At 46.5% G+C, this 26,130-nt stretch overlaps 1 protein-coding gene across 1 annotated transcript; it reads left to right on the plus strand.

Moving 5' to 3' along the window:
* The first annotated feature begins 11,343 nt into the window (after positions 1 to 11,343).
* PRPH2 (peripherin 2) lies at positions 11,344 to 24,838 on the plus strand. Its single transcript, XM_052649762.1, has 3 exons — positions 11,344 to 11,924; positions 21,629 to 21,875; positions 24,626 to 24,838. Exons 1-3 carry the CDS (start codon positions 11,344 to 11,346, stop codon positions 24,836 to 24,838), a joined length of 1,041 nt encoding a protein of 346 aa, XP_052505722.1.
* Positions 24,839 to 26,130: the final 1,292 nt, after the last annotated feature.

A 26,130-nucleotide genomic window follows, 5' to 3' on the forward strand; every position in this document is an offset into this window, starting at 1 on the left:
TGAAGCTGAAACTCCAATAGTTTAGCCATCTGATGAGAACTGACTCATTGGAAAAGACCCTGATGCTAGGAAAGACTGAAGGCGGGAGAAGGGGACAACAGAGGATGAGAGGGTTGGATCGCATCACTGACTCAATGGACATGAGTTTGAGTAAACTCCAGGAGCTGGTGATGCACAGGGAGGCCTGGTGTGCTGCAGTCCATGGGGTTGCAGAGTCGGATACAACTGAGCCGCTGAACTGAACTGAACTGTACTGAAGCTGGTGAAGTCCACGAGCAAGGCTGCTGCAAGAAAGTCACTAGGGAGTGGGGGACCAGATGACTTGGCAGACAAATTCAGATATTTAAAAAACACTGGACAAGACAAGCACAACGTTTTTTGCAGTCTCCATCTGGCCCCTGAGTTGGCCAGTGATGAGTGATGCCCAAATCATGTCAGTTCCATTCCCAGGTCTCACCTATTCATCCTGTCCTCTCAAGTCTTTCTGCTATTTCAGGAAGATAGACCCTATCTCTTTCCCTTATGCTTAAACTGGGATGGATTTTTTTTTTTACAAAGACAAAAAAAAACCCCCAAATCTATATTAACAAATCATGCTGGTGCTACTGCTGCTGCTAAGTCACTTCAGTCATGTCTGACTCTGTGCAACCCCAGAGACGGCAGTCCACCAGGCTCCTCCGTCCCTGGGATTCTCCAGGCAAGAACACTGGAGTGGGTATATTAAAGTCTACCTCTGAATTAAAATCATTGATTTAAAGTCACTTTAAGTTTTTATTAAACAAATCTAATGACAATCATCACTGCAGTGAGGGCATATTCACCAATTAGTATAATGACCATATATTTTCACTAAGATCAACTCTGGAAAAGCAATAAAATTGCAGAGCAGTCAAGCAATCAGAGCTTATTAAATATCATTTATGATCAGTTATGTTAAATACAATAGTACAGTATTAGATGCTTGTGTGAATGCTCAGTCCCTCAGTTGTGTCTGACTCTTTGCAACCCCACGGACTGTAGCCTGCCAGGCTCCTCTGTCCATGGAATCTTCCAGACAAGAATACTGGAGTGGTTGACAGAAAACAACAAAATTCTGTAAAGCAATTATCCTTCAATAAAAAAATTAATTAATTTTAAAAAGAATACTGGAGTGGATTGCCATTTCCTTCCCCAGGGGATCTTCCCAACCCAGGAATCCAACCTGTGGCTCCTGCATTGACAGGCAGATTCTTTACTACTAAGCCACCTGGGATGCTCCCACGATATTATGTGAGTATTGTATAATTATAAAAGTGTCACTGCAGAGTCTCAATCACAAAAGAAAAGGAGAAAATGGTCAATTTACTTAAAAGTTTTAATACTAAAGTTCTGACTGCCACGCAAGAGTCATTATTTAACAACAACAACAACAAAAAATAGTTGTGCTAATCAGGCAGAAATGAACAAAGACAGTAAGATGTAAAGATTCAACTTCCTATGGCTGATGTTACTTCTTAGTAATACAATGTTTTAGAAACATCATGGAATTACTGTAGCACCACAGAAACTGGACCGCTAAATTACATTTAATTCAAAAGTTTTATTACCCACTCACACTATTTGACTATTTTCTTTGCTTATAGAGTAAGTAAATTGGCCATTACAATTAGATGAATGGTCCATTATTTGCCATCTTTAAGTTTCAAAGAAGGACAGGGATGGACTTCCCTGGTGGTACAGTGGATAGGAACCCACCTGCCAATGCAGGGCACATGGGTTTGATCCCTGGTCTGGGAAGATTCTACATGCCGAAGAGCAACTAAGCCCGACCACCACAACCACATGTGCCTAGAGCCCATGCTCCAGAACAGGAGGGGCTACCACAGTGAGAAGCTGGTGCCCTGCAACTAGAGAAAGCCCCCGGGCAGCAGCCAAGACCCAGTGCAGCCAAAAAGAAAGAAATACATAGAAAAGGAAGGGCACGGACAATATGACACAAAAGCCATGTTCGATTCAACTGAATAAATATTTGAGCATCCACTACACGCCTTTTCCACGTTGGGCGCTAAGAGCACAAAGGTAAGCAAGGTAAGTGTGTGCTCTTCCTTGATGGAGGCTACAGCCTAGTTGAAGATCAGATAAATGAAAGAACAGTCATGAGAGAGAAACCCTGAGGGCTCCAGTAGGGTCGTGCCCTATTACTATAACTTCTCCTGGCTAGAAGGAACCTAAGTAAGTCTTCTATATCAACCATCGACCCAGGGTCTGAATTCCCTGGACGCCAGCACTGCCCACTACCTGCTCAGATCTGCAGCAGTCACAGAAGGAAGCAGTTACTCTTCAAAGGCCTGCCTTCCAAATTTGCAGATACTGTACACTCTAAACCTTGAGGATGGACAAGAACAAGCAAAGAATTTGAAGCCATTTCCTCACCTGGTAACCAAACTCAGTATTCTGTGCAAGCATTTAAGTACTTTATTACAAAATATTTTTTAGTTTGTGTTTATTTCACCAAGAAAGTGATACATAATTTTTGGAACTGATAACAAGGTAGATGTTTGATTCTGAGATGATAGAGCAACGGATTTTCAAAAGAGATCATTCATGTACAGGCATCAAAAATTAAAACGTCCTTCTTTCTTTTGATCCCAATGATTCAGTTTTCTTCAGGGAGCAACCACCTTTAACCTGTTTCCTTTGTATTTTTTTGGTCTGTGCAGTTACAAATTTATGTGCAATATACTTTTCTGTCCTCCCACCCCAGTAGAAGCACACTATGTGTACACTTGGGCACTTTGCCTTTGTCCTTAACGTTATATTGAAGATCTTCCCACATAAGTATGTAGCCATCTCATTCTCTTTAACTGCTGTATAGTGTTCTGTTATGTGGAATGTGGCATACTTATTTAACCAGTCTCCAACTGATGAACATTTAGGTTGTTTGCAATCTTTACCCAGTAGAAAAATGCTATAATGAGTATCCTCATACATGAATTATTTAGCATGTGTACAGTGGGTATTAAGGAATAGGCTAAGTACCTCCAAATGGAATTGCTGGATCAATAGGTTATAAAACATTTATTATGTTGATTTGTTGTTGTTGGGTTACTAAGTCGTGTCTGACTCTTTTCGACCCCATGGACTGCAGCATGCCAGGCTCCCCTGTCCTTTACCATCTCCTGGAGTTTGGTCAAATTCATGTCCACTGAATCCGTGATGCTATTTAACCATTTCTTCCTCTGCCAACTTCTATGTTGACAGATATTATCAAACTGCCTTCTGAAGAGGTTTATCAATATACATACTCATTATCAAAGATCGAGATCGCATCTTTACTGACACACTGTGTTATCAAATTTTTGGATCCTTGCCAATCTGAAGGTTACAAAGTGTTATCTTCCTGTAATAGTAATTCTCTCCTAATTTGTCTCCCACCTCTAGTTTCTAAACCATTCTGCATGCAGCTGCCAAATTTGTTTTCTTAAAGCATGTCACTCCTGGCCTAAAACCTTCTGAGATTTCCAGAGCCTGCTAGACTGTCTGGCCTGGGAGGCAAGTACCTTCACCACCGGCTTTTAGCCTACTGTTCCTACATGATGTCTTACTGTTTCATCACACACACTTCATGCTCCAACTAGTCTGAGCTAATACCCATTAATCAAACACACGGTATCAGTGAGGGGCCTGGCAGGAAACAGATGGCATACTTGAAACAGATAATTTGAGAAGAGCCTAACACAGGAGCTATTTACAAAGCCATGGGCAGAGTTTGGGAAAAGTAATAAGAGATACTGCAACACCTGTTATCACTCCTAGGGCTGAAGGGACTAAACTTTTCCCTGAACCCAGAAAGAGAGCACACCACTGGACAGAGTGGTGGCCTTCAGTGGATGGACACAGCCAATCTGCTGTGACCTGTAGGTGGGAGAGCAACATGAATTTCTCAACTCTCTCCTATGATGCCCTCCACTAGCTGAGCCCAGTTAAAATTTTAGGGCAAGGAGGTCGGCTGATGCAGTCCCTCTGGGTCAACTCCCAGAACACAGAGCTCCAGGGTGGAGGAAAGTGAAGGTTAGATGTGGAGGAACAACCGGAATACATTTGGTACACATTCTGCCATTCTTCCCAGCTTATTATCAAGTAGTTCCCACATAGCTTGACTCCATGAGCACTTGCCAAAATTTTGCACAAACTAATTGCCACCTCCTCTGGGAAGTCTTCCAGGGTATCTCTCAGTCTCTTTGAGAACAAGGAATGATATTTTGAGACAATAGGAGCAAGAAAATAAATAAATAAATGAGTCAGTCTCTGAGGTCAAGTTGCATTCTCCAGTAGGGGCAATTTTTGAGGGAAAGAAAAAGATGTGAAGAAATGGATAAGTGTAGGCCAATTCGGTCGATTTTCCTGTGATAACAGAACTTTAGAAGGCCTGGGAGCATGATCAGATAAAGAGAATTAGGTCCAGCAATACTTTCAGCAATCAGTCTCTTTTAAGAAGTTTAAGAAAAGATATCAAAGGAAAAACTTCCCATAAAGACCAAAGAATGACCTCCACAGGAAAAGAACAAGTGAAGCTTCCAGCGCCAATACAAAAGTACCAAAACTTACAGTGAAGTTAGCTGTAATCTTTGAGGAGAAGGAAATGGAGGAGGGAGGAAAAGGGGAGGGCCATTCACGCACATCTCACTGGTTATGGAAATTTCCAAGAAGGAAGCCTGGAATGTTGAAAGATTTTTAAGGTCCTTGAGCAATTAGAAAGCTTATGGACACTCACTAAGAACATTACATTGAAGCTGTAGTTTAAGAAACATTAGCAAACCTAGCTTGTACATAAAACTTCCTCAAAAAGAATGTCAACAACTTAAACATATTTGCTTTATGTTCCTTGTATATTTGTATTTTATTTTCATTTCTTTTCATCTTCAGTTTTGGCATTTTTATGGTAGGAAATGTGTTTCCTGCACTGGAAATATGAGTGAGATCTGAAGTAGCCTAACTTGTGACTGACAATAAGGAAACAATCAGTCTGTTCAGTCCAGTAGCTCCTATGACTAGGATGTGTCCCCAGGGGGCTTAATAAAAAGTGCTGGGACTTCCTGATGGTCCAGTGGTTAAGAATCCACCTTGAAGTGCAGGGAACTCAGTTTCAATTCCTAGTTGGGAAACTAAGATCCCACGTGCTGCAGAGAAACTAAGCCCCTGCCTGCAACTACTGAGCCTGCACACCACAGCTGGAGAGTTTGTGAGCTGCAGTGAAAGGTCCCACATGACACAAGGAAGATCCTGTGTGTTGCAACTAAGACTCCATGCAGCTAAATAAATCAATAAATATTTAAAAGTGCTGCTTTTAACTTACAGATACAGAGAACAAACTAGTGGTTACCAGTGGGGAAAGGCAAGGGGGTAGGGAATTAAGAGGTACACACAACAAAATATAAACTAAGGGCTTCCCTGGTAGCTCAGATGGTAAAGAATCCATCTGCAATGAGGGAGACTTGGGTTCAATCCCTGGGTTGAGAAGATCCCCTGGAGGAGGGCATGGCAACCCACCCCAGTATTCTTGCCTGGAGAGTCTCCATGGACAGAGGGGCCTGGTAGGCTATATGGTCCATGGGGTCGCAGAGTCTGACACGACTGAGCAACTAAGCACAGCACAAGCAACACGGATATACTGTACAAAACGGGGAATGTAGCAAAAGTTTAAAAATGACTATAAATGGAGTATCATCTTTAAAAAAACAAATAAGAGCACTTTCTATTATTTTAAGTAGTATCAGGGTAACAGAAGGGGCCACCGACAGCTCATATTCCTTGGATTTTCATTCCTTGGTGCCCCAGTAGACATTCAACTGCCAGGATTTGGTCCCTAGGGTTCTGGTTCCCAGAGCTGTTGGAAGCCAAGTTGCTGTCCTGGTGTGGCAGGCCGGAAGAGCTAAAGCACTGCTCCCTGGGACCAATTAAATGGTGGTCAGGAGTCCGTGAAGGGAATAATTCTGAGGTGTGTTTCCTGGGGGATATCCTCAAGGTGGAAGCCGGCTTCATAGCACACTGTTTATTAGCCTTCCTTCCTGTATCACTCCTCACTTCCCTATTGGCATTACCTGAACCTTGCAGTGGGTTTTCACACATGGCTTTTATTATGGTGAGGTAGCTTCCTTCTATTCCTGATTTGCTCAGTGTTTTTATCAAGATCATACCTGTGTTTGATCAGAGTTTCAGAAATAAAGAGCTGTACCATCCAGTACAGTAGCTGTGCCATTCAGTACAGTAGCCACTAGTTGAGTGTGACACAGAGCATTTGAAATGGACTAGTCACAGCTGAGATGTGCCTTGGGTATAAAGCAAACAGCAGCTTTGGAAGACTGAATATGAAAAAACATAAAATAACTTATTAATATATTTTATTAATAACATGTTGAAATGATAATATTTTGAAAATGTTGTATTGCATACATTCAGATTAATTCTACCTTTTTTTCACTGGGTACAAGAGCATCTAAAATGCGGCTTGCTTTATATTTCTATTGAACAATGCTGCTCTAGAGCAGGCATTACAGCTGGTGGGTGAAACCTGGCCTATCATCTGTTTTTGTAAATAAAGTTTTATTGGAAAAGAACCATGCTCATTAGTTTACATTTGGTCTGTGGCTGCTGTCACACTACAAAGGCAGAAGTGAGGAGTTAGCTGGCTGTCACAGAGGGACATGCTGAGGAATATTTTCTTGCTATTTAACTCTTTCTAAAAATATTCTTTCATAATAGTTCTTATGGTCTTGCTTTGTTCGTTCTTATCAAATCAGAGCTTGTGTTCATTATGGAGTTTTCAAGTTTAAACTGGTTCCAATGGTCGTGCTTGGTATTTTTTTTTAATTTTATTTATTTTTGGCTGTGCTGGGTCTTTGTTGCTTTCGCCCAGGCTTTCTCCAGTTGCAGCGAGCGGAGGGTACTCTTTGTTGTGGAGCACAGGCTCTAGGCACTTGGGCTTCACTAGCTGCAGCTTACGGGCTCAGTAGTTTCGCCTTGTGGGCCCTAGAGGAGGGTCTTAGTAGTAAGTGGTGCAAGGGCTAAGCTGATCTGCGGCATGTAGAATCTACCTGGACAAGGTATCAAACCCACGACCCCGACATTGGCTGGCAGACTTTTACCCACTCTGCCACCAGGAAAGTCCCCTGATGAGTAACCGGGACTATCTCTGAAAGAGGGAGGGGAAAGATTCATGAGAAAAGATTTTTGTTGCTTTGCAGTTCCATCCTTTATGTAGTAAATGAACATTATTCTTTATGCTCTTTATGTATGATATATTTAACAAGAAGAAAGAAAAGAAGAAGGAAGGGAGAAATAAAAAGAGCTCAGAGTAAAGAGTCAGAATGATAAGGGAGATAGGTTAAGAAAACAAGAATCAGCTAATTCCTCAAAAAGCCAAGGTGTGCTTCATTCTTCCTTGGGTAGGAAATGCAGGGAGACGATCTCTTGGGTTCTTCTTCTTCTTTTTTTCTTCCTTTTAATTGTATAAATTCATTATTTTCATTTCATTAAAGGAAGTAGTAAGAAAGAAAAACTAATCACTCCTAATTCAATTAACCTATGCTATTCTCTTTATAATAGATTTACAGAGTCTAGACTTACATCCATTGGTTCAGTGGGAAAGATAGTCAGCTTTCCCCATCCTCTTCCAGAGATGCATCTTTCCTCTACAGTTTGCTTTTCTTGGCTCGTTCCTCATCATATCCTGCCTTGCTTCCTACTTGAAAAGTATGGCCAGGAACATGTCCGACGTGTCCTTTCTCTCTTGCCTTTCTATATACGTAAACATCCTGAGTGATTCTACCCTGAGAGCTGAAATCTCTCTTCCATCCACTGAAGTCATTCTCTTTTTGGCCACTAGGGGACAACCACTGACTTGCGGCTACTCCACAGCGCCCCGCTTCAGGGTGTACACTTTGGGGTCATCTGAGGAGACAAAGGTCCTTGACTAATTGGTTTATCCCTGCAGAGCTATTTTAAACTTTTGTTTCTGTTTTTAGTGTCAAATCTTTCTTCTCCTTCCCTTTGATTTTCTCATATGCATATGTGCTCCTAATAGATTCTCTGATAGCCTCACAATCATCCACGTCCCTTTTCTCTGGGAACAATTGTCCTCAGATTTTGTGCATATGAGGTATGAGTCTGGTCATATTTCTGGTTGTCCGAATGTCCTCTCTTAGGCGGAGGGAGAACTTTGCAGCACATTCTATTCAGTGTCTCTGATGATGAAGAGTTGAAATCCTTTGAGGGTCCAAAGCTATTTAGAAGCTGAATCTTAGCTATGAGAAGTGGTCTGACAATAAAATAACAAGGCTGATTTTCCCCATAAGGCTCAGAACCTGGTCTCAGAGATCAGTCCCAAACTGGAGTTCAAACTTGGGTCCAGCAATGGAATATGTGTTTTGTTTGCTGCGGTGACTACATTGGAAGGGAAATAACAAAAATCACGTCCCATTGCTTTGTTCTCACACCTCATTTATGCATAGAGAAATACTCTTTTGATTCTTCCTTAGTGACTTAAAGAGGAGATCTTAAAGAGTGTGTAGATGGTGAATCGAGTAGAATCAACACAGAAGGGAGCAAAGGAGATTCCAGGTTGGAGATTCGACCCTTTTACTGCCTTGAGCTCATGCACCTCTTATTCTAATCATGGAAACTTCCTTAGGATTCAGTGGACAGGAATTTGAGGACAAGATGGGTTTGTTCTTAAAACTCCTTGTATTTATATATAGACTGTTTTGAGAAGTCGAATTGCATTATCATTGGGAATGTGCACTTAAAATTTTAATACAGATAGATAAATTACTCTCTCAAATGGCTGCAGAAACTTATAGTCTAAAGTAAATATTCCAATTAAAAAGTGGGCAAAAGTGCTAGACAGACATTCACCAAAGAAGATATACAGATAACACGTAAGCATATGAAAAGATGCTTTGCATCGTATGCCATTGGGAAATGCAAATTAAAACTAGCGAGATGCCACAACACACCTATTAAAATGGCTAAAATCCAGAACACTAACAACACCCAATGCAGCTAGAGTGTGGAGCAATGGGAACTCTCATTCATTGCTGGTGGGGATGCAAAATAGTACAGCTACTTCAGAAGATAATTTGGCAGGTTTTTGCAAAGCTAAACATAGTCTCACCATATGATCCAGCAATTGCACTCCTAGATATTTACCCAAATGAGTTGAAAACTTATGTCCACGCAAAAACTTGCAGACCAGAGTTTTGGTAGCAGCTCTATTTATAATTGCCCCAAATTGGAAGCAGTCAAGTTGCCCTTCAATAGATGAATTGATAAACATGCCATGATACATTCATATTAATGGAATATTATTCAGTGATAAATAGAAATGAGCTATTACCCCTGAGTATTCATTGGAAGGACTGATGATGAAGCTGAAGCTTCAATACTCTAGCCACCTGATGTGAAGAACCGACTCACCGGAAAAAAACTCTGATGCTGGGAAAGATTGAAGGCAAATGAGAAGGGGACGGCAGAGGATGAGATGGTTAGATAGCATCACCAACTCAATGGACATGAATTTGAGCAGACTCTGGGAGACAGTGAAGGACAGAAAAGCCTGGCATGCTGCAGTCCATGGGGTCACAAAGAGTCAGACAACTTAGTGAATGAACAACATCAAGCCAGAAAAAGATGGAGGAACATTAAGCACATATTGTGAAGGGAAATAAACCTGTCTGAAAAAGTTACATTCTGTATGATTCCAACAATATGACATGGAAAAGGTAAAACTGTAGAGACAGTAGCTGTCTGGGATTGGGCAGGGAGGGGAGGCAGAATGAAGAGGCTATCTAGAGCAGTGAGAGCATTCTGTACAATACCATATGACATAAGAATGATATAATACTATATTATATTATATGATGGATTTCCCTGATGGCTCAGACGGTAAAGACTCTGCCCGCAATGCAGGAGACCGGGGTTCAATCCCTGGTCCGGAATATCCCCTGGAGAAGGGAATGGCAACCCACTCCACTATTCTTTCCTGAAGAATCCCATGGATGGAGGGGCCTGGCGGGCTATAGTCCACGGGATCGCAAAGAGTCTGACACAACTGAGCAACTAACTCTAATATGAAAAAATGGTGGAAACATGCCATTGTGCATTTAGCAAAACCCATAGAACGGTGCAACATAAAGAGTTAACCCTAATGTAAACTATGGGCTTTAGTTAATAACATACCGAAACGGACTCATCAGTTGTAATAAATGTTATCACACAAGTGTAAGATGTTAAATATAGGGAAGCTGGTTGGAGGAAAGGAGTATTTAGAAACTCTGTATTTTCTGTTCATTCTTTTGTAAACCTAAAACTGCCCTAGGAAATAAAACCGATTACTTAAAAATAATAATAAATTTACAGGTTCATCAGGGATGTACATCTCATTTCTGTTATCTTTGTTTACACTGGTGACAGGATTTTGACAGGTGTTCAATCTGATGGGTCAAGTATGGTCTTTCATTGTTGTTTGATTGCATTGCCCATTTGTTCTACTTAGATTGACATGTTTTCCAGATCCTTGGACCTTCCAGATGCACTTGTTATAAATCACCTGTTCATTTCCTTTGCCTGTTTTTTCAGTTGATTGTTGATTTTTTAAGATGTGGAACTGCGGCAGCTTTTTTTTTTTTTTTCACATGTTGCAAATGTTTTCTCACAATCTGTCATTTGTTTTTCAACTTGGATGATGATCGCTTTTGTCCCATTTGTTGTTGTTTAGTTACTAAGTCCTGTCCAACTCTTTGCCACCCATTAGACTGTTTCACATTTTGAAGGAGTTTAGCCTGGAAATGTGCTTCTGGGGAGACACATGATGTGATCTGAGCTAGACTTGCAGATGAAGCCCATTCCTCTGGCCAGTCTCGTCTTTTTCGCTCCTGATGCTCCAAGCTGAACCCAGAGCTCTCTGCTCCAGGGTGTCCACGGAGGCGCTTCTTGAGCGTGTTCTGAAACTGGCACGGCTTTATCTAATGGGATGAAGCTGGCTAAAGAGATTAGCAAGATGTCTTGTGGATCCCACTTTTAATCTGCAGCCTTCAGGCTGTCCCTCTTCGGTTGGGAAGGGAGCTACAGCGACGACGGGGAGGACTGGACCCTTCATGAGCTGCGACTCTGAGGTCCCTGCTCCCACTCGTGGGTTAACAGGGGTCCCGGGCTAGGGGGCACAACATGGGCAGCCCCCAGGGCAGCTCCCTGCAGCTTGGACCGTCTGCACCTTTCCCAAGGCCCTGAGTCTTCAGCCTCCGGGCTTATTCAGGTCAGGAGTGAGATCTGTGCTGTGGGAGGCTACCCGGACTGCACCCTGCAAGTATGGCGCTGCTGAAAGTCAAATTTGACCAGAAGAAGCGGGTCAAGTTGGCCCAAGGGCTCTGGCTCATGAACTGGTTCTCCGTGTTGGCTGGTATCATCATCTTTGGCTTAGGGCTGTTCCTGAAGATTGAACTCCGGAAGAGAAGCGATGTGATGAACAATTCTGAGAGCCATTTTGTGCCCAATTCCTTGATCGGGGTGGGGGTGCTGTCCTGTGTCTTCAATTCTCTGGCTGGCAAGATCTGTTACGACGCCCTGGACCCTGCCAAGTACGCCAAGTGGAAGCCCTGGCTGAAGCCGTACCTGGCCGTGTGTGTCCTCTTCAACGTGGCCCTCTTCCTGGTGGCCCTCTGCTGCTTCCTCCTGCGGGGCTCGCTGGAGAGCACGCTGGCCCACGGGCTCAAGAACGGCATGAAATTCTACCGGGACACAGACACCCCGGGCCGGTGTTTCATGAAGAAGACCATTGACATGCTGCAGATTGAGTTCAAGTGCTGCGGCAACAACGGCTTTCGGGACTGGTTTGAGATTCAGTGGATCAGCAACCGCTATCTGGATTTTTCCTCCAAAGAAGTCAAAGAGTGAGTGGCCTCCAGTCCTGGGGTCAGAGTGATGGGGACACAGAGACCCCAGCCTCTGACTCCCCCCTGTTCAGTGCTTTTTCCTTTCCATTGGGCACTCTGGGTATACAACTTATTACTGGTGTGTGTGTGAGGGTGAACTTGATTGGACATACAGAATTGTCAATATTCTATCATTTTTTACCTATAAAATTAGCAGCTTTTGTACAGTTCAACTTAATGTTTGGCTAAGGCGGGAAGATAGCGTCAAGTTATAGAAGCAGCTTGAATGCTGGTGGCCAGGGGAGACCCAGCCAGGACTGTCTGCTTCATACAGGAGAGATGGGTCACATATACTGAGCTGGTATCTGGCTGCTTGCCTCATTCACTCAAAGTGAATGGATTCAGTCCTACAAGCATACATTTCTGGGCTGTTCCTTTGTTTTCCAACTTTTCAACCCTGAGCATCCATTCTCAAGGTGTTTGTCCCTGGATATGGTGGAAAGAGCAGAGGATGGGGGCAGTCAGGGGGTCTAAGCTGGAGCTTTGTATCTACTGTTCATTAGATGGGGACCTTGGACAAGGCCTTTGACACCTTGGGCCCCCTCCTTGACCATCTCTCTCTTTTTAAAGTTACTTATTGCTGTGCCGGGTCTTCGTTGCTGGGCATGGGCTTTCTCTAGTTGCGGCAAGAGGGGTCTACCGTCTGCTCTCTAGTTGAGGTGTGCAGGCTTCTCACTGTGTGGCTTCTGTGTGGAGCACAGGCTCTGGAGTGCATGGGCTTCAGTAGTTGTGGCGCATGGGCTTGGTGGCCCCTCGGCATATGGAATCTTCCCTGACTAGGGATTGAACCTGTGTCCCCTGCATTGGCAGGAGGGTTCTTAACCACTGGACCACCAGGAACTCCTGTTTGTCCATCTTTTAAATGAAGGCACCAAAATACACAACCTTGGTGTTTATCTCCTAGCTCTGTCTAGACCCTGGCATACAATGGGTGCTCAATAAATGCCTGCTGGTGTTTACTACTTAAGTAATAATAGTGCAACTTGATAAAGTGTTTCTAAAATGTTCTTGGCTTGTGTAAAAGTAACATCCTGAAGGGGATGTAAGGGAATGTTCCAGAGGAGACTCTCACTCTTTGTACTGACCCTGGCATACCCTTCTTCCCAGAGACCCATCATTCGAGCCTTGAGTCATTTTCCGGGGAAAGGTTGGCCAGTCCTAAGCTGGCAGCTCTCCCCCACCTCTTCTTTCTGTCCGACTCTCTCTATCCCCTGGCTGAGGCTAGGGGTTCAGTTGCTCCCCCAGGTGGTTTATCCTCTGAGTGAGGCTGGTGAGTCAGGGGGACATGCACCCGGGACACGGGCACACTGGCTGCAGGACGTGGGTGAAGCCCAGACAACGCTGGTGAGCCCAGAGGGAAGGGAAGTCAGAATGAAGGTCACTGCTGGGGACTGTATTTTCTCTGTGGGAGGGGATTACTTCTATAAATCCCTTGTCAAGGAGGCTTGTAAACCACTCTGCCCTTCCTAGGGGACAGGTCTGCAGGGACAGCACGAAGTGCCATGATTTATATATGCCACCCCAGAAGGTGTGAAGCCAGAGGGACAAGCAGAGTTCTGGGGGCTGGGGAGAGTAGGAGTAGATGGTAGAACCAGCTTTTGTGATGGGCAGTAAGGGGTTTCTCATCCTCTCTGTCATTTTGCTTGAATGTCTTCTGCAGGGTCAGTCCTTGACAAGACTTACAGGATCTCTCTGTAATCCCCAAATCCCCTTCTGTTCCAGGGTAGAGCAACATTCCAGACCGCTTCACTCCCAGTGGTTGGCATATCCAACTTGTTAGGCCAGCATTAAACTTGATCAAAATCACCTCAGTGCCCCATACCAACTTATTGGTGTGAAACTATCCTGACTCCACTGACTTGGAAAAAATTTTCTCTGCTGCACACACACACACACACATATGGTCACAACATTAAGAGAAACTGAACATCCCTAACTGAGCCTGGCACTTGTGGGCTCAGCCAAGCATGGACAGATAGTTGGTTTTGGGAGATTTCTCACAGGAATCTTTAAGGTCAACGGCTGGCTCCTGAAGGCTCCTGATCATGGAGATCAAGTGGAATAATGCAAGATGTTTTACAAGAGTTTACAAGCCTTGACCCACCCCCGCCCCCTCACCCCAGCCTGCCCTGTTGCTGTGTTGCTGGGGCTTTTGGGAGGAAAAGCATCCTTATTTGGTGGGCACAAAACCTTTCCTGGGGCGTTTGTAGTATTTTTAGTTGTTATCTCTATTTTGTAGAAATTTGAGCCTCAGAGGGGTTAAGGGATGTTCCAAAAATCTCACAGCAGGAAGTAGCAGGCTGGGACTGGGGGTGGGGTGGGACAGATTTTTGGAAAACAAACAAACCAGCTTTATGGACAGTATACTCCACACACCACACAACTCACCCATCTAAAGTGAGCAGTTCAATGGTTTTTAGTATTCACAGAGCTGTGCAACCAGGACTGAGGCTGATTTTAGAACGTGTTCATCATCTCGCAGAGAAACCCTGCACCCTTCAGTGCTCACTCCGACCTCCCCTGCCCCCAAGTCCAAGTAGCCGCTACTCCGCTTTCTGTCTCTATAGGCTTCCCTGTTCTGGCCACTTCATTTTCAATGGACTCGTGTGGGATTTGTCCTTTGGGGTCTGGCTCTTCGGTCAGCACACTGTTTTCAGGTTTCACCCATGTCGCAGCAGTGTCAGCACTTGCTCCTTCTCCTGCTGGGACGCTGTCCCGCTGAGGGTAGGGCCACCTCTTGATTCTGCTCTTTCCACTCCGCTGTTCCTGATGACTGAAACCTCTGGAGGGGGCCGGTTTGCCTCAGGTCGTCCCTCCTCCTGTCTCTGTCTTGTTCTTTCCTCCCTTCTCCAGAGGCACAGTGGAAGGTGTGATACAGGCTCAACAAACACCTGTGGCTCGTGGTGGGCTTGCTATCCTTCTATGCCTGGATCTCAGATCATCATGAGGCCCCCCAGAAGCCAGGACCCCGCTCTCGAGACTCCCTGTGGGCTGTGGCACCCGGGACAGGACTGTGCCCACTTCTCCTGTGATTACTTTCTCTCTCCCTTCCCAGCTATACGACACTTGCTGTATATTGGGTTCCTATGTGTATTAATCCAATTAATCTCCACCGCCCCGTCAGAGACTTTATTGTCATCTCTCAGGTGAGAAAACTGAGGCTCTCAGAGGTCAAGCGATTTGCCAGGGTTCCACAGGTGTCACTCAGCTGGCACACAGGCAGGGCAGGGGGCTGTTATAACTGGGGGAGGTCCTCAGAGGAGTCCAGGAATACCGCCTCCCTCAGAGACTCTTGAGTTTTCAGAGCAAGGAATTGGGATATAGATTTGGAATTCTTAACCAGAACTGCTTTTATTATTATTTTTGCATTTCAACTTTTAATGTAGAAAATTCCAAGCACTCACAGAAGTAGAGAGATTATAAGAAATCCCCATGTACCTATCACCGTATTTTGATAAATGTAAACATTCTCCCTTTCTCATTCCATCACTACTGCCCTCGCTCCCCCAAAACACACATCCAAGTACTAACCAGGCCCGACCTTGCTTAGCTTCCGAGATCAGACAAGATCGGGCGCGTCCAGGGTGGTATGGCCATAGACAAGAGATAAAGAGGATCTGTGTTTTTTGGCCTTTTTGTTTTTGTTTAACAGATGCACAATAGTAATCATGTCCACTAACACTACTATCATCTAATACCCTGTCTGTGTTCAGTATTCTCTGATTGTCTCAAGATGTCTTTTACAGTTGGTTTGTTCAAATCAGGATCTAAATCACACCTTGCATTTGGTTGTTAGGAGACCTAACAACCTTTCTTACTCTTAACGTTACCTTTTTCATGCCACGTGTGTCTTGGAGGAAGTCAGCCACTTGTCCTGCAGAATTCCTCACATTCTGGGCTTGGGTCGTTGCAGCCAAGAGCTGTTGTCATCTAACGTGTTCTGTCTCCTTTGTTCCTGTGTAAACCAGTAGTGGGGCTAAGGTGTGGCTGGATTCAGGTTCAGTTTTGGCAAGAACACCTAGTAGGGTGCTGCAATGGCACCAGGTTAGACATGATGTCTTCAGACAGTTTATAATAATAGTTTTTTTTTCGTTCACACCACTGGCATGTGGGTCCTTAATTCCCCAACCAGGGATGGAACTGTGCCCTCTGCAGTGGAAGCATGGAGTCTTAACCATTGAACCACCAGAGAAGTCCCTACACTCATTCCTTTAAGGTTTCTTCCTGTTTTCATGACCAGCTGAGCTTCAGGGTCTTGGGATGAGAGGCAGAGCATGAAGAAGCTCAGAGGCCTTGGCACCTCAGCCTGAGGGGACTGTAAGCCAGGAAGGCCTGGCCTGGGGCCCTCAGTCTGAGGGAGAAGCTGGCACTGAGCTCTTGCACTTTACTGTCCTTTCCACGGAACCCACAGGACAGTAAACTCTTCCTGAACAATCAAGAGATATCTCAAAAATTCTCGACCTTGGCTAGGAGATCCCTGAGGCAGGGCTGTGTCTCCCCTCAGACTGGAGCTCCCTAAGGGTGGGGCCGTGTCTCCCTCAGACTGGGACTCCCTGAGGCCCTCAAACTGGGGCTCCCTGAGGCAGGGCTGTGTCTCCACTCAGAGTGGGGCTCCCTGAGGTGGGGCTGTGTCCCCTCAGACTGGGGCTCCCTGAGGCCCTCAGACTGGGGCTCCCTGAGGCAGGGCTGTGTCTCCCCTCAGACTGGGGCTCCCTGAGGCAGGGCTGTGTCTCCACTCAGAGTGGGGCTTCCTTGGGAAAGGCTGGGTCCCCTTCTTTCCCCCTGCCCGTCAGAGAAATACTAATACTGCACTTGCTGTATACCAGGTTCCTATGTGTATTAACCCAATTAATCTCCACCACACCGTCAGAGACTTTATTGTCATTTCTCACGTGAGAAAAATGAGGCTCTCAGAGGTCAAGCGATTTTCCAAGTTGTCCCACAGGTGTCACTCAGCTGGCACACGGGCTGGGAATTCACTCATTATCAGTTCACACTCCTGGATCCCTCCTCTCCTTCCTATGCTTGTTTTCATATGGTGTTCCTTATTGATTTATTAATTCACCTACTAAATTATAGTTTTTTCCAGGAAAATTCCAATGTGATGATTTTCCTAAATTGTATCTTGGCTGTGATAGAGTGAGCTAGAACAAAGCCTTACCTTAATCAAGACCCCTACAACCCTTAGTGAGCCCTGAGCAGAGATTTGTAGCCTGGGAAATACTCTGATATAAATAGCCAGCTCACCAACTAAGGAGCTCTCCTCTGCCTGACTTTGTCTTAAGAGGGTGAGTGAGTGGAGCCTTAATCTGTGGTTGGAACTGGGGCGAGTGCTAAGTAAACAAGACAGTACTCCTGAGGGAGGGGGAGGGTTAGTTGCAGAGATATGGGACCCCAAGAGGTCCTAGGCTGGGGGAAGCCCAGTGTCAATCAAGCCAGGGCTGCCCTCCCTTAGGCCCCAGTATGCCTCAGGGAGGATGAGGCAGGTCTGTAGGCCTTACCCCATTTGAGGGAAACGTGGGGAGTGCACAGGAGAAATGATGGCAGGCAAGGAAGGGCTCCTGGGTCAGGGAACAGTGGTGAGAACACACACCTTTCTAGGGAAGTTTAGCTAGGAAAGGGCTTCCCTGGTAGCTCAACTGGTAAAAAATCCACCTGCAATGCAGGAGACCCCCGTTCGATTCCTGGGTCGGGAAGATCTCCTGGAGAAGGGATAGGCTACTCCAGTATTCTGACCTGGAGAATTCCATGGACTGTATAGTCCATGGGGTCACAAAGAGCTGGACACAAATGAGTGACTTCTACTCCTCTAGCTAGAAAGAGCCAACAGGCAGAAATGGCCTGGAGACTCTGAGGAAACTCTGAGGGGAGAGGTGGGAAACTGCTGTGGGCTGGTCTTCCACTTCCTGTGTAACTTGGGTGAGGGCTTGCCCTGCTCTGGGCCCCATTTCCTCCTTGGTAGAACAGTCCAGTGGGCTGCAGGGTCCCCCCAGATGGCCAAGAGTGGGGAGGATCCAGCCTTCTCTCAGAGCCTGTGTCCTGGGCATCCACTGACTGCCTCATCTTACCCTCCCCACAGTCTCTGATTGTCCCACCTCACACAGTCCACAGCTCACATGTGCAGATTTGGGACTCAAAGGCCAGCTCTCTGCGCTGTAACCCATTGCCCTCCATGGGGATGCTGGGGCTGGCCTAGGTAGGAGTGGGTTCCAGGGGTGCCTGCAGGTTGGAAAGGGGGAACAGCATCTGTGTTTGGGGACCAGGGTTGTGGGGGCAGCTGGCCCCTCAGGATGGGGCTGGGAGCCCCAAGGTGAAGGTTGCTGCTCCAGTTCCACCCTGGCCAGTGGAGCCTCGTGCCACACAGGGCTGTTCAGACGGCTGCTCCCAGGCACTCAGGGCAGGTGAGCTTCAGCAGCGACCCCTCCTGTCCTTGGACAGATGCCGCCCAGCCCCAGCCAAGGGCCAGCGGGGAGCTCTGCCCCTGAGGGCTGGGTCACAGCAGGGGCTCCCCTCTTCTCCACAGCCGGCAGGGCCCACACCACCCGCTCACGCGCGGCTGCTCCCCAGCGGAATAGAGTGGTCTATTCCACCCTCACAGATGCTCCCTGAGGACACACAGGTTTCCTGCAAAAGCTCTTGTTCAGTCACCCAGCCCAGCCCCGGCCCAGGAGTCCACATTTGCTTCACAGTTAATATGTACCAGGCACTCTTCTAAGCCTTTTTACATGGATCCCTTCACACAATCCTCATGTCCAGTTCATTTTACAGATAAGTAAGCTGAGACCCACAAGGGTAAGGTGGTCCAGAGGGATGGATCTGGAGTAAACTAAGGCTGTCCTGCTCTCATCATGGTCCTAGTCCTAGACCACCTGTGCATCCAGGGCCAGGTGTGCTGTGGGTCCTGTCCATGAAGCAGAGGCCAGGGACTGCAGGGCAGGTGGAAATATGGTCGCCATGACCCAGGCACGGATTGTTCTGGAACCAAGGAGGCCACACCATGCAGTATGGCATGGTCTTAACCATACCGATCAGCCGACAGTTCACCGAAGAGAAACCACAAATGGATCTTAAAACATATCAAAAGATTCCCAATTTCACTTATAATGAGAAAAAAAAAAGAAATTTAGAACAACTTTGGAGATATTATTTTTCATCTATCAGGTTTTGGCAAAGATCAAAAACAGGACTTGTGTGGGTGTGGCCAGTGGAGATGTCACTGTACAATCCCCCAGAGGAGACAGATGGCAGAGCTTGGGTGCAACCATAGATGGGCCCTGATGCAGAGACTTCTCTCCTAGCAACTGATGCCCTAGATATGGTCCCAGTATGTGAACTGACCCCGTACATGCTTGTATCAACACGAAACTGGGAGAATCCCCGATGTCCATCAGTAGGGAACTTGATAGTACCCCATGGGCTATCTGCACACTGGGGATACCATGCACCTCATTAAAACCTGGAGAACACTCCCCACTGACAGATATAAAAGGTCTCCAAGGTATTGTTAAGGGAAAAAATGATGGTTTAAGGCAGTGTCAATATAATGTGACCATTGGGTAAAAACAAAACAAACAGGAAGAATTTTTGCAAAATCTGAATTTGCTTGTCCATGTGTGAGGCCTCTGTAGAAGGACAGACAGAGCTGGCCACAGTGAGGGCACTTGGAGGCCAAGAGACAAGAGAGTGGGAGAATTTTTTCAATCAAGGGGATATTACTTAGAAGCTAAACATTAACATGTTTTTTTCTGGCTGAGTGGCATGCAGAAACTTAGTTCCCTGACCAGGGATCAAACCCATGCCCCCTGCAGGGGAAGAGGGCAGTCTTAACCAGTGGACCTCCAGGGAAGTCCCTGAACATCTTTTAATTTTTTAAAAAATATTTATTTATCTGGCCGTGCCAGGTCTTAGCTGTGGCACTTGGGATCTTCAGTCTCTGTTGTGGCAGGTGGGATCTAGTTCCTTGACCAGGGATTGAATCCAGGCCCACTGCATTGGGAGTACAGTCTGAACCACTGAACCACCAGAGAAGTCCTTGAACGTCTTTTTAAGAGTATAATTAATTACCATTTCAATGAGCATTGGAAATAACTTCTTTTATGAGCAACTACATGCTCCCTGTTCTTATGTTGTAAAAGTCTGCTGTTATTATGTAATAATGCCTTGCAATTAAAAAATAAACTTCAAAAAAACACATTTTTAAATTCAAGACAACGTGCACATAATTAAGTGTGCAAATCTTAAGTGCACAGCTACATAAACTTTTTTTTTTTAAATTTTTGGCTGCACCATGAGGCTTGTAGAATCACAGTTCCCTGACTAGGGATTGAACCTGTGCCCCCTGCAGTGAAAGTGCAGAGTTTTAATCACTGCACCACCAGGGAAGTCCCCTGCCCCTTTTAAATTTTGAATCCACATAAATGCACGGTGTGCTCTGCTGCTGCTAAGTCACTTGAGTCGTGTCTGACTCTGTGTGACCCCATAGACGGCAGCCCACCAACCAAATATAAATAAATAGAGAAATGTGAAAGTTGGGCAAACTGCATCCTTCAGGTGAATAAAGCTCTTCCACGCAGCAGGGAAGGGTGGGGCAGGGCTCATTGTGGATGGAGAGCAAGCCACGGGCAAAGACTCATTCCCTGCCCCTGCTGCAAAGGCCCAGGGCTGGAGCAGGCCTTCAGGAAACATCTGCTAGACAGAACTGATCTGGCCAGAGGGGGTGCTGGTTGGTCTCCAGAGCTGTAAGGAGGAGATGAGGTTAGAGAAGGGGCTGGGGGCTACTATTGATGGTCACAAATGCCAGGCAGAGCCTTGTCTCACACTTAACCACCTTTCCTGCGGCTCTCATCCTACCAGCCTGGCACAGCTCCAAGATATCACTGCATGCCAGGCCCTGGCAGCACATAGAGTTGTTGGGTGATTTTTTTTGCATAAATCTTTATCTTGGACTTTATAAAAACCGATGTGGTGCTCCATAGACTGGGGTCAAATGTTGTCTACAGCGCAACATTGATGTTCTAACACACATAATAGCTTCCAGGAGTACAGTGCTTGTGTTGATCTTGTGTTCAGTTGGGTTAAAACAACAGGCAATAAAAGAATGAACACATTCCTAATGTATGTGATTCACTCTTGTCTAAATGCCCCGTCCTGTGACTTCCTTCCTATCTACACTGCTAGTTATCCCAGGATCTTGAAGCAACACTGAACCACTAATAGGCTACCCTCTGGCAGATCAGTACAGTGAACTGTACTGCACTCTCGATCTCAGTTTTACCAAAGGTTGCTCAGAGGCTTCCAGGGCGTTTCAGGATCAGCACGTCCACAGAGTCCTTGAAATGTCTTGTAAGATTTTGTGGAATCTCCTTTGCTATACAAGGGCTAGAATACAGATGTTCCTTATTTACTTGCTTCTTGGTTTATCATTTGTCTCAACCCTCTAAATTTAAGCTCCAGGAAGCTGGGGCCTTGGCTTTCTGGGCCACTCCTCCATCTTCAGCAGCTGGAATAGTGGCTGGCGTGTAGCTGATGAAGAGCAAATTAGTTCTTGAGAAGAATGAGGGAATGAATATCCCAGATTTTCAGAGAAGAGGGATGAGAGAAACTGGCACCTGCTGAGAAGTCCAGGAGGCCGGTCTCAAGCCAACTATCTGTTTCTTCTGCAGTCGCATCAAGAGCAACGTGGATGGGCGGTACCTGGTGGATGGCGTCCCCTTCAGCTGCTGCAACCCCAACTCACCGCGGCCCTGCATCCAGTACCAGCTCACCAACAACTCTGCACACTACAGCTACGACCACCAGACGGAAGAGCTCAATCTGTGGCTGCGTGGCTGCAGGGCCGCCCTGCTGAGCTATTACAGCAACCTCATGAATACCATAGGTGCTGTGACGCTCCTCGTCTGGCTCTTTGAGGTAGGCCCTGGTCAACGAGGGGGCAAGACAAGAGGGACTCACCTGCCCCATTGGGATTCATGGGGTGGAGCTGGGCCCAAGACTCCCTCCTGGGAACCAGCCCTCTGCTGGCATGCAGGCAGGCCCAGGCTTGAACACTGGCACTCCACTTCTTGTTTCTGTCCTACCACTTAAAGAAGAGTTGAAATGCATAGCACATAAAATCAATCATTTTAAAGCGAACAATTTGGAGGCATTTGGTACATTCACAGTGTTGTGCGACTACCACCTTTATCTTGTTCCAGAATACTTCCACCACCCCCTCAAAAAAACCTCACATTCATTATGCAGTCACACCCCTCAAGCCCTCCCGCTAAGCCCCTGGCAGCCACCCATTTTTGTTCTGTCTTTGTGGCTTTATCTATTCTGGACATTTCATATAAATGGAATCTTGTAATATATGATCTTTCATGTCTGACTTCTTTCTCTTTGGATGTTTTTGAGGTTCATCATGTCTCCACATTTTGCACCTGAGGTCTCAGAAACTTATTTAACCTCTCTGTTTTAGGGGACTGACAGCACTTAGCTGTGGGGCTACTGGGAGGCAACAGGAGTTACAGGCACATTGATTTGTGCTTCTCTTTGAAATTCTGGTAGCAGTTTACCGGGTATTCTGATTATCTGTAGATTCATTTTCCATCACCTATTTGGTTTAATTCCTCTCTGTAGCTGCTGGGCTTGGGATGTAGCAAGCCCTCATTCATTCATTTGTTTAAGAAATAATTCTCAAACACCTGAGTGCTGGGCGCTGTCCTGGGTGCTGAAGAAGAGCCCGTGTCAAGGAGGGGTAAACTGAGGTAGTACAGAGGGTGACTAATGGGCTCTTGCTTTGAGCTGACAGCAGGAAGCCCAGCCTACAAAAGCTAAATTCACAAAGCCAGGAATATTAGGTGAGGAAACTGCCCATCAGAGATTCACTGAAAGTTTCCCTTAAGTAAGTCTATCTTTAGTGCTATGGAAATTCACAGGTAGCTGTGTTCTCATCTGAGACACACCACTTCTAACTCACCATGTCACACCAGAGGGGTTGAACTGCCTGTTGAGGGGGGATGAGAAAGGGAGGGAGGCCTTCTTCTCACACTGAGGGAAACGCAAGCATATTCATGGAGATTTACTGGTCCCTGGCTCCTTGAGGCAGAGTCTTAGGAATGAGTCTTAGGAATGAGTGGGTCCAATGAGAAGAAAAGGTTAGAAGGTAGAATGAGGATAGAAGGCTAGAAGATCACATCCTTGAAAACCCATGAAAAGAAGAAAGGATAACTGAAGTCAGTGGGGAAATGAACTTCCACTGGCTGCCTCTCTGCTTACCCACTTTTCCAGAAATCTAGCAACTGCTTAAGAAGAGGAAGTTCGCTGGGAACAGGGAGTTTGCATGCCCCTGACTTTTGCTTGAGGCTTTTAGTGGGCAGACTCTGAGATGGGCACAAGGGTGGCTGAGCTGATAAGATTCTGCCCTCAGCCTTGCCCTCCTGGGTTTCACAATCCAGTGAGGATATGACACCTCAATAATAATACTAGTGCAAAATTCATAGTGTGGCAGGAGGCCTTCTTGAGGAAAGAAGGAAAGAATCAGAATGGGCACGTGGGTACCAGGAGGACTTCCTGGAGGAAGGATTTTTTTCACTATAAAAATATCTTATTAAACTTTCGGTCAACAATTATAGTAAAACCCTAAAACTACTAGTTACTATTATCATGCACTACCATAATTATAAAATACTCCCAGAGAATTCATTCTCAGATGTCTACTGAGGCCCTATCACCATGGGGTGCCCTTCTAGGGCTGTGACAGCAGGTGAACCAGACGCATCAATAGCACTCCTGCCCTCAGGGAGTGAATGTTCTCTGTTAGTGGGCCTAGGCCTCTCACAGACTTTGCTATACTATCAAAGGAAGAGTGCAAGCAAAGCAGGAATTTGTGTAGAAGCAAGTGGCCAACACAATACTGGGTGAGAAGAGCAGAAAGAATACTTACCACGCTGCCTAATAACCAACTACAGCTGCCACACTCCACACACACTGAAGTGTCACAGCACGCCCATGGAACAGGTGATATTTCATCTGAAAATCTGCAAACCAGACAAGTAAACTGAGGCTTCCTGGTCACACGGCTGGCTAGGTGCCAGGGCTGAGGCTTGAATCCAGGCATTCTGGCACCAGAGTCTGTAGCAGTGACTGCCAGTGAACAAATCCAAACCAATCACCCACTCACCCCCATACTAATCAGAATAACAGAAATACAGGGAAACCATCTATTACCTTGTTTGCAGGAAAAAAGATGACTTTTTATTCTGTCCAGCAAATAGTTGCTGAGCACCAAGTATGTACCAACCAATGTGCTAGGAATGAGGTGGAGGTGGGCATGGAGAAGGAGCCCAGGATTAATGCCCCCCAGGACAGGGGAGACCTAAGGGGAGGGGCACCCCTAATACGCTAGGTAGAGAAAACAGCACATGGTAAAAATGGGAAGGAGAAAGGCTGGGGTGGGCAGTATCCTAAGAACCCTGGAGTGACTGGACAGGGAGGAGAACAGGGTCAGAGGTGAGGCGGGGGCAGTGGGAGGTGTTTCGAGCACTCAGGCACGGCTGGGGCAGGCAGGCCCTCGTCAGCTCAGACCCGACAGAGCCTTGTCTGAAGGGCCCCCGTGGTTTCTGGGTAACACCTGCCCCAGCTACTTCCCTGCTCCTGTAAGTCTCCTCTCCCCACACCAGGTGACCATCACTATTGGGCTACGCTACCTGCACACGGCGCTGGAAGGCATGGCCAACCCCGAAGACCCCGAGTGCGAGAGTGAGGGCTGGCTTCTGGAGAAGAGCGTGCCGGAGACCTGGAAGGCTGTTCTGGAGAGTGTGAAGAAGCTGGGCAAGGGTAACCAGGTGGAAGCCGAGGGCGAGGACGCAGGCCAGGCCCCGGCAGCAGGCTGACGGCCCTGCGGCCCCCTCCCCTCCGAACACTGAAAAGTAGTGGACTCCAGGAACTTTGGATACCCCCCGGATCCCATGAGAATCTCCCGAAGAGGGCTGCCGTCTCACAGAGGCTCTTCTGGATGCTGGGATTTAATATTCAGGGCCCCTAAACACTTCTGTTGAATCAATGTCTCAACCTGTGAGTGCACATCCTGCTCAGCCTCACCGCCCGGGACGCACCTTCACGGTGGGCTCACGGAGGGCCTCTCAGCGGGAGACTCTGCAGTCATAGGAATTCGGTTCCACCCGGAGGCCACTGGCCACAGCTGAGGGCTGCTCTCCTTTCACAAGCTGGCCGTTCTGGTGAGCTCCAAGTTGTTTCCTTCTATATCCAAGTGTCACTTGGTGCATAAGCCCAGGAATTCACAAATGTACTGGACATACTGTCAGTTTTTCAAATGCAAAGACTGAGGGGTCAGCCACTTCACATAATTATAGATGGTGAGGGACAGTTATGTTTTTTTCAGAGTAATGGTCTCTCCAAAGCACTGAGGGCTCCAAAGAGGAATTTTCAATCATGAGGCAAGAGAATTTAAGAGAGGGGATGATATCCCCCAGCAAAAACACAGCTTTTGTGAACCTTCACAAGCCCTCAGCACTTAGCCAGGAGTGAGCCACGGGCTGAGGGAGTGGGGCTGCTGGCAGGTTCCAGATAACGTGCCAGCTGACCTCCTTGGGCTTGTCCGTGGAAGCGCTGGGTCTGCGGCAAAGGAGCAACAATGAGACAAGAGTCCCCCGTTTGGAGACTGGGCCTCACCTCCAGTGGGCCCAGGGACGCCCAAAAGGTGCTGCGACAGCCCCTGGACAACACGAGCCGTCCACAGTGGAGGGTGGAGTCCTCTGCAAGCTCTGTCCTGCTTCTTCCCCCAGATATCCATCCTGCAAAGGGTACTTCCTGAACACCTCTGTGTTAAAAGATTCTTTGCAACTTCTCTTCTTCCCATGCTAGTAACTGCGAAAGAAGTTTTCACTTCCCTCCGGAAAAAAAGAGAGAAAAGCAGCTTTAAGGGGAAGGAGGGAATGATTTCATTTCTGTCCTGAGTCTTCAGTGTGGAGATAGTAAGACTTCTGGTGCTGCCTGGGCTATGTGCTGGGGCTCGAACTCTCCCAGACCAGATCAAAGATGTTTGAATATCCTGTCAGACTCTGGTCTCAGGTAATTAGACTTCTGAGTGTGGAGACCAAGGGATGATCCATGTGGGCAACACTGAGGGAGTCAAGCCCTCGGATGAGGGTCCCGGAGCTCTCCA

This window comes from Budorcas taxicolor, chromosome 11 (assembly GCF_023091745.1).
Source record: "Budorcas taxicolor isolate Tak-1 chromosome 11, Takin1.1, whole genome shotgun sequence".
Lineage (NCBI taxonomy): Eukaryota > Metazoa > Chordata > Mammalia > Artiodactyla > Bovidae > Budorcas > Budorcas taxicolor.

Excerpts from the sequence above, each read along its gene's own strand:
- PRPH2 (XM_052649762.1), top strand. The coding sequence starts at position 11,344 with ATGGCGCTGCTGAAAGTCAAATTTGACCAGAAGAAGCGGGTCAAGTTG. Across the intron at positions 11,925-21,628 it reads TCCTCCAAAGAAGTCAAAGA|TCGCATCAAGAGCAACGTGG; the intron begins GTGAGTGGCCTC and ends TTTCTTCTGCAG. Across the intron at positions 21,876-24,625 it reads TCCTCGTCTGGCTCTTTGAG|GTGACCATCACTATTGGGCT; the intron begins GTAGGCCCTGGT and ends TCCCCACACCAG.